The sequence below is a fragment of the Brachyistius frenatus genome, unplaced genomic scaffold (genome assembly GCF_029030835.1).
Source record: "Brachyistius frenatus isolate BFR_SWC_R1_liver_20210118 unplaced genomic scaffold, ASM2903083v1 Contig_13, whole genome shotgun sequence".
Classification (NCBI taxonomy): Eukaryota; Metazoa; Chordata; class Actinopteri; family Embiotocidae; genus Brachyistius; species Brachyistius frenatus.
In genome coordinates, this window is record NW_027210612.1 from 2,849,163 (window position 1) to 2,865,487 (window position 16,325).

Here is a 16,325-nt window from a genome sequence, read left to right on the forward strand (position 1 = left end):
CGTCTCCGCTCGTCAGTCGCGGCAGCTGCCGCAGAGCCGTCAGCTCCGGACCGTGTCTGGCATCTTACAGACGCGCGCGGGGGGGGGGGGGGGGGGGGGGGGGGGGGGGGGGGGGGGGGGGGGGGGGGGGGGGGGGGGGGGGGGGGGGGGGGGGGGGGGGGGGGGGGGGGGGGGGGGGGGGGGGGGGGGGGGGGGGGGGGGGGGGGGGGGGGGGGGGGGGGGGGGGGGGGGGGGGGGGGGGGGGGGTTGCTTCTTCTTTTTTTTTTTTTTTTTCTTCCTTTTCCTTTTCTCCCTCCCGAGGACAGCTGCATGTATTTTACTCGGGAGCGGGGGGAGGAGGTGGTGTTTGCAAAAAAACGTATCGGGAAAGCGGGGCCTGCGCGGAGGAGCAGAGCAAGGCCCGTCTTTATGATCCAGAGGAAGCCTTTCTAATCCTGAACCCCGCCGACAGACGCGCGGCTTTTTCTTTTTCTTTTTTGAGGGGGGGTGGGGGGGTGGAAAGAGAAGAAGAAGGAATCTGCGAGGACCTGCAACAACAACAACAACAACAACAAAAATATAATTCATCAGCCGGGTCGGGACCCCGAGAGTCGGAGACCCCCCCCCCCACCTCCACCCCCACCTCCATCCCCCCCCCCCAACTTTGACCGGCCGGACTTTAGATAAACCTGCTCCCTCCCCCCCCCCACCCGTCCGGACTCCTGTCACCTGCTACAATGGCTGCGATTATAAAAGAAATGGTCAGCCGGAACAAAAGGAGATACCAAGAGGATGGTTTCGACCTGGACTTAACGTGTATCCTTTCTTCTTCTTCGTCTTTTTTTTGCTCTCTCTTTGTGTGTTTTTTTTTTTTTTTCCACAGCGTTGATCATATTTTTTTTATTTTTTATTTTTATTTAAAAAAAAACACGTGATTGGTTTTGTTTGATTTTAGTCGCCGCCGGTTTGAGCGGAGGATCGGTCGAAAGGTGCTTTAGCTCCTCCGATGCTACTTCAGTTAGCTCTGGCTAGTTTCGGTCTCTCTCTCTCTCCGCTGTCAGCCAGCGTGTTTGAAAGATGGTGGATCTGTCAAACCAGCGCGCATTAATGTCACAGTCATGTCACAGCTGGAAAAGCCCCCACCACCACCACCACTCCTCCACCCCAACCCCCCCACCACCTCCCGTTCAGCTGGACACCGGCCGCCCAGCTTTGAACTGAGGTTGTTAAAAATGTGGTTAGTGGCGTCTTAAAAAAACAAACAAAAAACGCGTTTTTTTTGTTTGTTTTTTGTTTTAAATCGTCTGGATGATTAAGTATTTTAATTCAGATTCGCGTTCATACGCGTGCATTGAATATATATATGTGTGTGTGTATATATATATATATACAAGTGTGCTGTGCAGTGTTGAGAGAAAAGAGGCTTTCTGGTTTGTTGAAAACAGGATTGTGCAGATAGATGAACTCCTCACCAGCCTCCTTTCTCACCTGTGTCCTCTTTTGGCTGAGGATTCATTTAATGGGTTTCAAGAAGTCAAATGATTCATTTTTCTTTCCCTTTTATGGAGATAAGGTGACATATGGATATGCTGAGACCAGATATCGTCTTAGATTTTGGATATCACTGTATCTTACTCGCTGCTCTATTATATCCCTTTACGCGGTTAGTCGTTATGTGCACATTACTGATGAATAATGATAAAAAAATGATCATTGTGTAAATATTTTGTGAAAGCACCAATAGTCATCTCAGCAATATTGAGGTATTTGGATAAAAAAAATATATATATATCGTGATATTTGCTGTTGTCCATGTCGCCCAACCCTGTGATAGTCATTTTCAGATTTAATAATTGCCATTTCAGGCCTCTCTGCAGGATGTATTACCGATGATAATAGTTGACCTGGTTCACAGTGCCGGGGGTCACTGATACTAAAGTTGGTGCTCTTTTGGTTGCTGGTAAACAAGAACAGCAACTGACGTGGTTGACCAGGAGCCATTAAAAGCTAAATGTAACGTGCAAGAAGCGCTGAGAGCGGGTCGTGGCTACAGTGAGGGTTCGATGCGCACCTGACTTCGTGTCGGGACGTCAAACGGCCTCTTTGGCTATTTGAGTCCCGAGTTTGGTATTTGTGGTTTCAGAGCTGAATACAGTAGACGAGTGCTTGATGAGCCAACCGGCACACGATTAATCTGCAGGAGTCCAGCCTCTCCTCAAATGTGAGAATTGGCTGGTTTTGTCCGTTAACTGTGAGAATAAATGTAATATCGTTGAGTTTTGATCTGTTGGTTGAACCTTTTCACATTTGAAGATTTCATCTTGACCTTTTTAAATTTTAATTTTGGCTAAAATGTATAAGATGTATAAGAATCAGCTCATCTAGAAAAGTGTGACTGATTTAATAGATCCCTATCTGGTTCCTTAAAGCAGGTAAAAAAAAAAAAAACTAATTTAACAGCCCCAAATATTTTTTTAAACGGACATGATTTGCTCTCGTTAGCATCAGTGTTGTGTTACTGACTTGAACATTGCAGAACATTTGTTGAGTGTCGCTCCTCCTTCACCTAAAAGAGCAGAAATGTGAAGCCGAGCGCCGGCTACCTTGATTCAACACTCCCACCGTAGATAGAAACATCCTGAAGTGATTTCACAGAGCTGTCGGCTGTGATGTGTGTCGCGCTATTTGATCAGATGCTTCTCACCTAGTTTTGTAATGTGGTAACTCTCGTGTCATGGGTGTCAGCAGCAGGACTCTGCGGTTTGCCTCTGCAGCGTCGTGCAGGTGTTGAAGGGGGGCACGTCGCTCAAAAGTGGCATCTTTCTTTGGGCTTAAGGTCTCCTCTTGTTCAGATGTGGGCCCTTTCGAACTCTTGCCTTTTATCAGTTTCGCATGGTGTCTAAAAACAATATGGGCTCTCTGCAGTTATGTAATGCAGTATCACAGTTCTGGGAATTGCCCTTAAAATAGAGTTGCCAGTGATCTTGTATCAGCGTTGCTGTCTGAGTGCTCTCTCCCTCTCTTACCCTCTCAACCCACCACCTCTCCTTTGCTCTTTTTTTTTTTCTTTACTACTCCCACTCCTGATTCTCCCTCCCTCTGCTTGTCCCCTTTCCTCTGCTCTCCTCCTTTCCTGTCCTCCCCACCTCCTCCTCCTCCTCACTTAGCGCTTGCCGGTTCCCACTCTCCCTCCCCCCCCCCCCACCCTCTCTTTCTCTCTCTTTTGCTCTCAGTTGTGGATTTGGCGTATGCATAGAGCCGAGGCAGGGCTGGCTTTAAAGAAAAGGCGTGCCTAAAACGGTCCGATTTTCTTCTTCCTTTTTTTTAAATTTAAATTTTTTTTTTTTTTTTTTATTTTTTTATCCTCATACTTGGAACTTCCGTCAGGGGTCCCGCATATGCATTTCCTCCCAGCTGCAGAGACCAATCCCCCCTCCCATTCCCCCCCCCCACTCCCCATGCCCTGGGCTGAGGTTCTCCTGGGAGCTTTGGAGTTTTTTTTTTAGTTTTTTTTTTTTTAAAAACACTTAGAATAGTCTGACTGGGATCATTTTGCCTGTAGGTCCAAGGGTTAGAGTAGCCCATTAGATAGCATAGAAAACACGTATTTGGCTCCTAATTAGGTCTTCGAGGCATTAATGGACGGGATTATGGCACAGTATGTACAGATAGGCTACTGCGTTGAGCTTCAGGGAAAGTAGCAAGGCTGTATGCAAATGGTACCATAGATTTGCTATTGGGCTTGTTGAATTCACGCATTTAGGTTTGTGTCTTTTGGGTTTTGCATCTGCCGTCGCACAGGCGACCTCGGCTACATTTTTCTGTACTTGCAGGTCTGCTGATTGAACCGTGAGCTGCGTGCGTGCGTGCGTGCACGCAGAGCAAAAAAAAAAAAAAGGATTGTGTTTATGTTTGGTTTTTCTTTCTTTCTTTTTGCATGTGTACTTGTATGCAAGCACACCAACAAAGTTGAGAATTGCACGCTTACACCGAGGCCGCCAGCCGGGCTTTCTCACCAGAGCTGTCAGACGACCCGTGTCAAATCTTTCGGACCAGTTAAAAAGTGATTTGACTCCGGAAGAAGAAAAAAAAAAAGTGCGGTCTGCTCAGAATGAAACAGACACATCCAATTAGAAATATTCAGCTTTTCTATTTTTGATACCGTGGCACAGGAAGTGTAAGAAGAGGTTGCCCTTTAGTCAGTGGTTAAAGTGTGAAATCTAACGGCTTATGGCGACAGGCAGACTTCAGTTACAGGTAGGCGTTTGCAGCCGAGCCTCCAAGACACGCATGCCAACCGAATTATTCTTTTCGCTGCAACATGACACTGATGTGAGCCTTTGGGATTGCGTGTATGTCGGCACCTAATTGGCCGCGGCATTTTCCATCACCCGTCCTGCGGTGAGATATGGAGCCCCGTTCTGTGATGCGAACGCAGAAAAGGGTGAAGTGCAACCAGAAAACTTGCCGAGGGGTCTTAATATGCTGCTTTCTATTTGTGTCGCAGCGCTGCGCGTCACAAGACGCGCCGGCTTCTGCTGCACCCGCAACACGCGAGTCGCGACGGGGCGTTTCTATTTGGTGAAACGTGGTTTTATTTTCTACCTGCGTGACTTCATGTCGCCGGCATTTCGTCGGCGCCGATATTCATTTCAGTCCTATGGAGCTCAAAAGCGAGATAAGCTGAACATTTGCGATCCTCCCAATATAACTTTGGGCCTCTAAAAATACTTGCAGGTCAGGGAGCGGAGACTCTCCTCGTGCACCCACATGTGGGCCTGACTGAAGCCGGAGCGCTGTTACTCCCGTCCTCTCTGCCCGCTTCTCACTGTCAAGGCCATCTGTCACAACACGCGCACACACACACACACACACACACACACACACACACACACACACACGCACTGATCGGCGCCCCTCGGTGCTCCTCATCTATCCATAACTATGGTGACACCCTCCCATCGACATTTGCTGAAACTTTGTTACGCTCGGCTGCTCGTCTCTGCATTCTTGTAATTCTGCTCTAATGGCAAACTCTGGTTTGATGGACTCCATTAAAAACACTTGTTATAAAGCTGTTAAAAACCAAAAAAAAACAAACACAGGTGGACCTTCTTCTTTTGTAATTTTTAAGCGTGTGGCGCTGGGTGCCTCGGTAAGGGCGCCTCCGTGCCTTCTTTTCTGAAAAGGCTTGATCTCCACAGGCGTTGCACAGTGTACATTTCCTTGACCCCCCCCGCCCGAACAGATATCTACCCAAACATCATTGCGATGGGCTTTCCTGCAGAGAGACTCGAAGGCGTGTACAGAAACAATATAGACGATGTAGTACGGTGAGTGACGCTTCTGCTATGAGATCATTAAAAAAAAAAAAAAACGTTTTAAAAAAAGGGGGAAGTTAAGAGAAATGCATTTTATTTTAGGACATCTTGTTCATTTTGCTGCGGCAGTTGATCTGATATTGATTTAATATTTGCGTTCTCTTCTGCAAACAGGTTTTTGGATTCAAAGCATAAAAACCATTACAAAATCTACAACCTGTAAGTGTTCCACGCACTGTTTGTGTCTGAACTGGTCTTTGTTTACGCACCGACTTCCTCCTTGTGATCACTAACTGCAATTTGTTCTTCCCATTTCAGCTGCGCAGAAAGACACTACGATGCTGCCAAATTTAACTGCAGAGGTAGGCTGCTTTACATCCTCGCCATGATTTCTCTCGGCTTTCACCTCAAAGGCCGATGACACCCAAGGTCGTTAAAAATCTCACAAAATGTTCGCCGCGTCTTCCTCGCCGTCTTGTCTCCGCTGACCCGTTTGCGGTGTGTTCCTGTCCACCTTCTTTTCTTCTTTCTTCCTCCCCCTCTCTCATTACAACTTTGCCTGGGTCTGCGTCCCGTCATGCATCAGTTGCACAGTACCCCTTCGAAGACCACAACCCTCCTCAGCTGGAGCTGATTAAGCCGTTTTGTGAGGACCTGGACCAGTGGCTCAGCGAGGACGACAATCACGTGGCGGCCATCCACTGTAAGGCCGGGAAGGGCCGCACCGGAGTCATGATCTGCGCTTATCTCCTCCATCGCGGAAAATTCCTGGAGGCCCAAGAAGCACTTGACTTTTACGGTGAAGTCAGGACAAGGGACAAGAAGGTGAGACCAGAGGCTCCACGCCGTACAGATCAGCTGTTATAAACAGGGCTGCGGCAAATGGTCACACTGAAGAAGCTGGTCCCAGGAAGTGTTTGGCATTTTCCTTAACCGATCATCAGAATAATTGCCCATTAATTTTGTGTTTGGGCTCTGCACACCATATATATAGATATAGGAGTCGGTTTCACAAAAGCTATTTGAAAGCACTACTTGCAGGCAGATTGCTAATGATGCCCACATCCTGTTTTACCAAATGATTGCCAAGTATTAACTTGCATGTTGCAAATGTCCTGAAATCGTTTTTTGTTTTGTTTTGTTTGTTTGTTTTTTTTGCCTGTGTTGCAGGGAGTAACGATCCCGAGCCAGCGCCGCTACGTGTACTACTACAGCTACCTACTGAAGAACCAGCTAGAGTACAAGCCGGTGGCGCTCCTGTTCCATAAAATGGTGTTCGAGACTCTCCCCATGTTCAGCGGGTCCACCTGCAGTGAGTCATGTTCAACTTCAGCTCCAAACTAGGGCGTAGGCATGCACGCCGCTGTTCAAACGGAACGAGAGCCTCGGATGTGTGGTGCACTGTAGGACTCACCCACGCTGCATTTTAGCTCCGTAGAACAGAGCAGAGCCGAGTCGTCCCGCGCCGGGCGCTTAAAAAAAAAAACGAATCCAGTATGGCTGACTTCGTTGCGGTATTTTTTTGGGGGGCCTTTCGACTAACAAGGGCAGCTTCGTGTTGATTAAGACCTCTTGTTGCTGCTTTACAGCGAGGCCAACTCATCCACTGCTCGCTTAAAAAAAAAAAAAAAAAAGAAACAAAAAACCTGTTGCATCAGATCCCCGCTGGTCGTCTTAATGGGCATTTCAAATGCTAAGATCACAGGAAGTCGTTTTTTTTTTTTTTCCCCCCCCCCCCGGCTTCTCGTTGAAGAAAAGCACACGAAAACAAACCTTTTTAAAGAATTTGTATTACTCGGAAAGATGAGCAAGGAGATGTTTCAGACGTGATTTTTCAAAAAAACCGAATGTTTAGCTGTGTGTGTGTGTGTGTGAAGGAGCGACTTCAATAGGAATCGGTGGTTTCTTTTGGTTTTTCTGCGCACGAGATTCGGATGAATTGCGACAGAGTGGAGAGCCGCACTCCCACCGGACAGGACAGCGGAAGCCAGGTTCGTGTGCTTTACCGACGCATAATCAGGGAGCAGCTCAAAGTCAATAAAGGGATTCGCTATTTTCATTTATATCGACGTGCAATAAAACGCCACTCGAGTCGCCGTTGTTTGCTTCGGCTGCTCGATCATGAATATTTACATATCACTGCGTGTTTGCTCGGAGCTTCAGCGGCGCGGCCGCGTTGTAAAACGGTGCGCATGTAAACATTTGCTCTCGTTGTCCTCCTGTTTCGATGGCAGGGTGACGCAGAAGCGGTCCGACTCGGGATGTGGTGGTGGTGGTGGTGGTGGTGGTCGTCCCAATTTCGAAGCACACGATGACACTTTTGTTTTGGCGTCGCAGTTGAAATTTGTTTTCACTCTTCGTATTTTCACGTTTCATGTTAAACGGTTATTAGTGGTTTAGTCATGCACTGCTTTGGCCGCAGGAGAACAAAAAAAACAACAAAAAAAAGTCAAATAATTCTGCTCAAATGTGTCTCGAGTCACAGTGTCGTGCTCTCCCTCTATCCGAGTTTCTCAGTTTTTAGCTGTCAGTCAGAAAAGGCTCTCCTTCCTCGTACATGTCTGCGGCTTCCTCACCCTAACACTTGACTGTGCTGAGCAGCCCTGACGTATTGATTCTTCTCTTTCCTCCTAATTCTCCTTTTTTTTTTTTTTTTTTTTTTTTAAAAAAAGGGCCCTATTCTGAGTTTGACGTGTTCCCACACCCACACCGCTGCATTTCTGTTTTAGTTTTTAGCTCGCCACAGCAATTACAGAGAAGCGAGTTTAATAATACTGTCACAAATAAGTCAACGCCACGCACTTAGAAAACTGACTTCTCGCGGTCTGTTTGAGTTTTCTGCGTATCGCGCACACACACACACACACACACACACACACACACACACACACACACACACACACAACAGGTTCCACGTTTGCGCACCTCCACTTTAAAGCCACGTACTGTATGTCGTTGTTAAGAAAAGCTGTGCCGGTGTAAATATTTGTGTTTGTGCCTGCTGTTGCCGTGAAGCCCCCGCCGGGCCAGCCGGGCGCCGTTTGTGATAATCTCCTTCTTTCTCTCTAAGGGGACAGTACCGTTAAAAACAGGAGCGAGCCGACCCCTCAGGGCTTCAGGAAAGGGAATTGGCATTGGGGTAAATGAGCCTTTCATCCATTTATTATTGTTATTATCATTTCACTCATTTGCTTTTATATGGCCCCAGAGATCCACCAGGCAGGAGCAGTGTGACATGTTGCCTGGCAGAGTAGGCGAAGCTCATTTCCAACTACCAACCCGCCACACGCACAAACGCACACACACACACACACACACACACACACACACCACCCTGACGGGCAGAGGAAAGGGTTAAAGCTCTTCGTGCAATGTGTTTTTCTGGTCCAAGACCAAACCGTGGCTGTCTATTAGAATAGGGTCCCATGTCTCTGGTTCTGGGTCTCTCTGGGTGTCATATTTTGTGGTCTGTTACTTTCCCTTTCTCCTCCTTAATTTTAATATGATGTTTTACCACTTTTATATTGCTGCACTTATTGAGAGGTGGTGTGCCGTGCCGCGCCGCGCGCCGCGCCGCTTCTTTCAGTCAAACTCGTATAATAACACTGGTGTCCTGACTCACTCCCTGCTCCTCTGTCACTCACTCTTCTCCTCGCGCTTTCTGCCTCCTCACAATCTCGCCCCTCGCCCCCCGCTGCGAACGTCAAACCCTTTTTTTCTTGCAGATCCTCAGTTTGTGGTTTACCAATTGAAAGTGAAGATCCACACGTCGAACCCGGCTCACACACGGCGCGAGGACAAGCACATGTTTTTCGAATTCCCCCAGCCGCTGCCAGTTTGTGGAGACATTAAAGTGGAATTCTTCCACAAACAGAACAAGATGATGAAGAAGGTTGGTTGTGTATTTGTGTATTGTGTGTGTGTGTGTGTGTGTGTTTAGGAGCTTTTCCTGTTTGCTTTAGTTTTTCACATTTCTGTCGGCTTATTTCAGCTGTTGCATGTCATGATGTCCGCCAGGTCAAAGAACAAATAATAGACATTTGATGTTTTCTCACTTAGCTGAGTGACAAGAATTATGTTGTTTTTTTTTAAAAATTTTATTGCCTTAAATCTCATAAATAATCCACAAAATGTGTTTTTTTTTTTTTTGTGTGTGTGTGTCAAAGCGTGATGAGAGCTCAGTCCTCTGAGTCGCAGGCCAGTTTTGTCCAAAATCTGTTACAAACGCATCAATTAGCCTCACCGATGGCACGCCACCTCCTCCCCCTACCCCAGCTCTTGTTTAGCCCTCGTTCACCGTCCCCCTGCTGCCGTACTCAAATGTGCATCAGTCCACAGCTGAAAATAGACCCCGACAAACGCGCCGCTGCCTCCCGTTTGAGTAATGTTTGCTAAAAAACTACGGTAATCTCCTGTAATAGCCGGGTGTTTTAGGAACTTCCTGAGCCTTTTTAAAAAAAAATGAAACTATGTCTCCGAGGGGAGGGGAGGGGGAGGGGCCGAATGCACACGCAAGGTCGGAAATATTGAGGCTGACGAATGCATAGTTGCTTCTGTTTTTTGTTTTGTTTTTTTCCCGCTGGATTTGTTGATTAAAAAGCGAAATGAAGAATAGCCCGCAAAGACATTTAATGAAAAACCCACATAGTCGCTGTGGATGCTCGTTTTCTTTCGCCCAGTTCCTCATTATTTTATTCTCTTCTGTTCCCCGCAGGACAAAATGTTTCATTTCTGGGTGAACACCTTCTTCATCCCTGGACCAGAGGAGAGCGGGGACAAGATGGAGAACGGGGCGGTGAACAACGCCGAGAGCCAGCAGGGGGTACCGGGACCGGGCCAGCCGCAGAGCGCCGAGTGCAGGGACAGCTGCAGGGAAAGCGGCAGGGAAAGCGACAGGGACAGGGACTACCTCATCCTGACGCTCACAAAGAACGACTTGGACAAGGCCAACAAAGACAAAGCGAACCGCTACTTCTCGCCAAACTTCAAGGTAAGCGGTGACAGAGGCGGGGTGGGATTCAGATCTGGTATTAACAAATCCAAAACAGCGGGTATTTGTAGTCTCGTTATTGAACAAGTCGAGATTTTTAAACTTTTGAACTGATTTTTTTTTTTTAAACGAGCGTTGTTGCAGAAGATGATGAAAAGTGATGAGGCTTGTTCGTGATTCTCCCGCTGCACAGACTGAAGCTAGCTGTCTTAATTTCCAGGTGAAGTTGTATTTTACGAAAACCGTGGAGGAGCCTTCGAATTCTGAGGCTAGCACTTCGACATCCGTCACCCCGGACGTTAGCGACAATGAGCCAGACCATTATCGATACTCTGACACCACTGACTCTGATCCGGAAAATGAACCTTTTGATGAAGAGCAGCACACGCAAATCACAAAAGTGTGAACTCTTTTTAAACAGGAAAAAGAAGAAATTATACACCAGAAAAAAGGAGAAAACTTGAATATAAACTCAAAAGAAGAACCTTTGTCCCTCCCCCAGACGGCAATAGAATATCATCATGTCAAATGCCAATTTTAGGGAAAAAAAAAAAAAAAAAAAAAAAAAAGATAAATATCCTGACCAATATATTGTTTTCTTTTTTTTTTTTTTTTTTTTTTTTTTTTTTTTTTTCTTTGGCACGGCCATGTACCATGTGCGAGGTATTGACACTGTTGCCCCATGGGAAAAGGTGCTGTAGCTATAAAAAAAAAAATGTGTTTATATATATATACATACGTATATGTATATACATATATATACATGCATATATAAACAAACTTTTTTTTTTTTTTTGTGTCAAAGACAATGGAAAGAGTACCACAATCAGGAGACGGGAGTTGAGAAGTGTGGGAGAAGTTAGGATGATATACTAGGACTATGCTGCTCCTTCTCCTGTCTAAACCAAGGCCAGTGCTGCAGTCACTTTGTTTCACTCCCTCTCTTCTCCCCCCCCTGTTCTCCTCTCATCTTTTACCCCTCCCCGCCCCCTCCCCCTCCACCCTTTCCCTCCCTGCCCTCCATCCTATCCTCCTTCCTATATTCCTTTACTGTGAATGCTTCTTGTGCTCTTTGCAGGCTGTCTCACGTGACTTTTGGCCTTTTGTGCAGTGCAAACTGCATGCGGGCAGTGGGTTGGGGGTGGGCGGGGTTATGAAGAGGCTGTGATGATGTCTAAAGCATTGCCATTCCTGTTCCCACTGTGTATACGTTTTAAATTATGCAGAACAAGGCATCCCATGTAATTGTTAATGTTTTTTTTATCCTAAGATAATAAAAATATAATACACAAAACAGCAGGGAGACGAAGTGTTTGCAATAATGTCAACACTACATTTAAAAGGACAATGGTGATTTGCATGTACTGGAATTGGCGTCCATCCCTAATAAATGTATGCAATGTTGTCTTTTCTTAAAGAAACCAGCTTGGAGATGTGTCTTCTGCGTGGGGTTCCCCAGTGCTTTTGAGTCATGCTCGGGAAATTACATCAGAGGTTTATGTAATGCGCTCTCCCTTCGCCGTTTTCGCTTAATGAAACTGCATTATTTTTTTTTTTTTTTGGGGGGGGGGGGGGGGGGGGGATGGCGAGACCGGTGCGGCCCCTTCTAACTCGACACGCTTCGCCGTCGTCATTTTAAGCGACGGCACCCCGTTACTGAATTTTGAGCGCGAGACGGAGAGGGCGCGCGGCGGGCCGGGGAGCGAGAGTGCGCAGGAAAGGCGCTGCAGTCGGTGAGAAAAAAAAAAATGCTGTAAAACGGGTTGTCGTCGCAGCTGCTGGAGCCGCGTTAACAGTAACTTCCTGCTTTTAAAGGTCAGCGCTGCAAATAGCGGGCGGGACCTGAGGTGGGGAAGTGATGGAAAGATTGTTATTAAAAGTTCAACTGAGGGCGAGGAACCCACTTGAAAGAAAATATCACTGATTCAATCGGGGGGGGGGGGGGGGGGGGTGGGGGGGGGACTGAGCAGCTACGTTAAACGGCAAAGAAATCCGTTGATCATCAGCTTGGAGAGGCACTGCAGCAATTTGCTTTCATTCAAACTTAGACTGGTAATTCATGCAGCTGAGCTTTCACTTTTCTTTTCTTTTTTTTTTTTTTTTTTTTGATTTGGCGTTTGTGCCAAGTGACGGCACGTTTCCGTTTCTTGAATTGATTTCAAAGCAAACCGACCTCCGAACCCCGATTTAGAAACGTTAACATTTTGCGAGCCAAAAGCAGCCTCAACTTGGTGGCGAAACCCGTCGCGCGTCGGGCCGCCGCCGGTTCGTCAAGGCGTTCTTCGCATGAAACGAGCGAAGGAAGGAAACGGCTACCGGCCCGGGGAGGGGGGAGGGGGGAGAGGAGTGCGAGGCCTCGGGTAGTAGACGAGCCCGCTTTGCTGGCAGGCTTGTGCAATTCCCCAAATGAAAGAGTAACAGGATTAACAGCCATGTCGCTGTGATAGGAGAGCAGAAAGTGGCAAGACCCTGGCTAAAGCGTGGCCCAAAGTCTCCTGATAATAAAATGAAGTATGAATTAAACATATATATATATATATATTTTTTTTTTTTAATGTTCCACCCCCAGAGGCTGGCAGTCACATAATCCCCTTCTGCTCTATTAAGACTCGGTTCCCGGCTCTTTCGTGTTGATAGAGGCATCAAAGCCAACCAGCGCAGTGTCAAATGAGACGGGCAGCAGTCGCGGGGGCCCGGCTGTAATTGGCTGAGCTGGAAAGGAGGGAGAGACCGGTAGATTAATAATGAATGCCGCTGTGCTGGGTTGAGAGAGACCAGAGAGAGAGAGAGAGAGAGAGATGCCTCGGCTCTCCACGGGCGGACGAGACGAAAGGGGGAACGTGGAGCCCGAGCCCCGACGGTCCTCGCCTTCCTTCGCTTCCGATTCGCCCTCCTCGTGACGCGCGCAAACGCCGCAGCATTTGTAGGGCGAATCTCCGCTTTGTGCGGTTTGAACGCGGAAGTTTCCCGCAAATAATGTAGGTCGTGTGTTACGCATCCAGCCGAACAGAGCTGCGGTTGCGATAACCGTTTTAGAGCGAGGACGCCAAAAGGGGCGAAGCCGTGCGATAGGAAATTTATATTGTTGCCTTTTGAAATTTTTGTCGGTCCACTTTTCGCACCGGGCTCGACGACGAGTCCGTTTCGAAAGGCCGCGTCTCGTAGCCGGCTTCGTGCGACTGCTTGACTTGGATCTCGTTTGTCGGGTTTTGTTTAGCCAGATAATGGAGAGATGCCCCCCCCCCCCCCCCCGCCCCCCGGCTACGCTGAACTTGCTTCGTAGTACAGACCTCGGGTCGGCCCTGATCGGTGTACAAAGGCCGTAAAACAGGGCTACAAAAACGACGTTCATTTCTGGGTTGAAGGAGGAGGCCGTGGAGGTTCCTTTTTTTTGATTGCGTGTTAAGATAATATATTGTAATTTTAATCCTGCAGCGTTTTTTTAATTTGTTGAATAATGCGTCCAAGGAAAATGTTGACGTTCCAACGGCATCATCCCCCCCCCCCTCTCGTCATTGTGTCTTTTGTATTTCCTACTTTACGTTATCTGCCAGCCAGCTTTGCTGAATTGTTAGTTGTTGGCTTCTAGACGCCGGTGACGTCGTTGTCCTCTTCGCAAGTTCCCGTTGAAAGCGGCACGTGACCGACCGGTGCCCGGTCGGCAGCTAGCTCTGCGGCTGCGGTCATTTATCACTTGCCAAATATTTTCAAAAAGACACGTGGATTGTTTTTGAGTTGTAACTTGTGAAGGCGAAACCGCGATACTGAATCAGAATTGTATGTCAAAACATCTGACGTGAACGTTCACTTTTTTTTTTTTTTTTTTTTAATCCCCCCTAAGCGTCCCATGACCTTTCAGTTACTTTTACATTTTTTTCTTTGTCTCGGCACGTATGGCCCTCCGTACATGTATGTACGTGTCAAACTGCTGTGAGACGGGGGGGTGGGGGGAAGAGCTAACACCAAAATGCAGAGATTTAAGCATAGTATTATGACCAAATGAGGGGATGGGGGAGTGTCTGTGTGTGTGGGGGTGGAGGGGGCGGTAGGAGGGGGGGAGGGTCAGTCTGGCCTACAAAGAGAAGATAAGCCCAAGCTGGTAACCCCATTTCCCTTCCATCTGTTGGTAGCGGTTGTAGAGCATGGCTGCACTCACCAGGACCTGGCAACCCATCCCCCAAGCCCTCTTTCTCTGGCTGACTGCACAGCTGTGTTGCGTTTGGATTAGGCCAAGAATAAAACAGGAAGTAAAAATTAAACAAAAGCTTAAAAAAACACACACTACACACACACACACACACACACACACAAGCACTGTAAATTACCAAAGACTCGGCAGCGGCGCGAGTGACGAGCTTGTGGAAAAAAAAAAAATGCACCCACCCACACGTGTAGACCATCGCAGTCACAAATACGCATATACAGTATATACTACAGTATGAGTGAAGTCTGCCTCCAAACGGTCCAACACGGGCCCAGGCGGGACCACAGGCATATCGTTTCTCTGTGCCCACACTCCTGTTCACACATATGGTCTTTTTTTTTTTTTTTTACATGCTAACTGCCTCTCTCCTGGTGGTCTGCTGAGGCAGCTCGATCAGGGAAAACCCGCTCAGTCCTGCCGGTGTGAAGCTGCGATATATATATATATATATATATATATATATATATATATAAGTATTTTGCTTGTTAGATGACCCGCGAATGTTATATTCACAACACAATTGACCTTGGATGAGATAAAGAAAAACGAGTTTCTCTGATTACTTATGGATTCACCCCGAGCTGGTTAGTTTATTGCAAAATTTTGTTTTTAAATTAGTCTGTGACATTGGAGCTGGAATCGTTTGCATCTTTTCTTTGAAGATAAAGACAAATATTAAACCAATTACTGCTTTCATCACCATATCAGTTTTGGTTTTTTGCTGTAATCCTGTACAACACTAATTCCCAAAAAGTTGCAACGCTGTGTGAAATATACATATAAACAGAATGTGATGACATTAAAATCATGTAAACCCACATTTAATTGAAAACAGACCAAAGACAACATATCAACATATGTTGTTTCTGGATCATGTTTTCTTTTTTTGCATGGTAGACTTCTATTTGTGGATGCGGCGGCGTTCACAGACAGTGGTGTTAGGAAGTGTTCCTGAGCCCATGCAGTGATTTCCACTGCAGATTCATATCCGCTTATAATGCAGTGCTGCCTGAGGGCCTGAAGATCAAAGCCGTCCAATATTGTTTTTTGACCTTGTCCCTTGCATATGATATGTCCAGATCCTCTGAATCTTGTAATAATATGATGTACCCCAGATGATGAATGATGATGAAATTCTTTTTAATTTTACACTGAGGAACTTTTTTCTCAAATTGTTGCACGATATGCGCACACGACCTTTCACGGAGCGGCGAACCCCCTCCCCATCGTCACTTTCCTTTCTGGGATGCTCTTTTTATACCCAATAATGTTACTGACCCCGTTGCCAGTTAGCTAATTAGTTGTGAGATGTTCAACCAGGTGTTTTGTTAGCATTACGCAACGTTTCCAGTCTTTTGTTCGCTCCCGTCCCAACTTAAAAAAAAAAAAAAATGTTGCTGCCATTAAATTCAAAGGAGCGTATATTTTTCATATAATTTCTCTGTTTCAACATTTGATATGTTGTCTTTGGTCTATTTTCATTTAAATATGGGTTTATGTCATTTGCAAACATTGCATTTCGTTTTCATTTCGATTTTACGCGGTGTCACAAATTGTTTTGAAACAGTGTTGTAAATTTAGAAAAGTACAATCCAACCAGCAGGAAATTCTGAAGGAAAAAAAAACAAAAACCCTGACGTGAAAACGTTTTAGCTCTGTCGCATTTTCTCCTTTGTGAACTTCAAATCCTCTGCATGGTTTCTCATTTTGCGTGAATGCTTCAAAATAGCTCGGCGATTGCACACAGGAACTACGCTGAATGAGGAAGTGGAATTGGGAAGAGGGAGATGTTTGGAAACGGGCAGCCGTACGTACACAGGGAGCAGCGTTA

General features: G+C 46.7%; 1 protein-coding gene across 2 annotated transcripts; it reads left to right on the forward strand.

The window, feature by feature from the left end:
• Positions 1-620: 620 nt before the first annotated feature.
• Positions 621-11,584, forward strand: LOC138617632 (phosphatidylinositol 3,4,5-trisphosphate 3-phosphatase and dual-specificity protein phosphatase PTEN). Of its 2 annotated transcripts, XM_069692778.1 has the most exons (10): positions 621-795; positions 5,228-5,312; positions 5,475-5,519; positions 5,619-5,662; positions 5,887-6,125; positions 6,471-6,612; positions 8,371-8,439; positions 9,026-9,192; positions 10,015-10,290; positions 10,511-11,584. In XM_069692778.1, exons 1-10 carry the CDS (start codon positions 717-719, stop codon positions 10,694-10,696), a joined length of 1,332 nt encoding a protein of 443 aa, XP_069548879.1. In that variant the 5' UTR covers positions 621-716; the 3' UTR covers positions 10,697-11,584. The 2 variants fall into 2 exon arrangements, with proteins under 2 accessions (XP_069548879.1, XP_069548880.1); XM_069692779.1 differs by lacking the exon at positions 8,371-8,439.
• Positions 11,585-16,325: the final 4,741 nt, after the last annotated feature.

What these genes read in the sequence shown, in the direction of transcription:
- LOC138617632 (XM_069692778.1), top strand. Translation starts at nt 717, where the DNA reads ATGGCTGCGATTATAAAAGAAATGGTCAGCCGGAACAAAAGGAGATAC. An exon ending in AATATAGACGATGTAGTACG is followed by an intron (nt 5,313 to 5,474) that starts GTGAGTGACGCT and finishes TTCTGCAAACAG; the next exon opens with GTTTTTGGATTCAAAGCATA. An exon ending in GAAAGGGAATTGGCATTGGG is followed by an intron (nt 8,440 to 9,025) that starts GTAAATGAGCCT and finishes TTTTTCTTGCAG; the next exon opens with ATCCTCAGTTTGTGGTTTAC.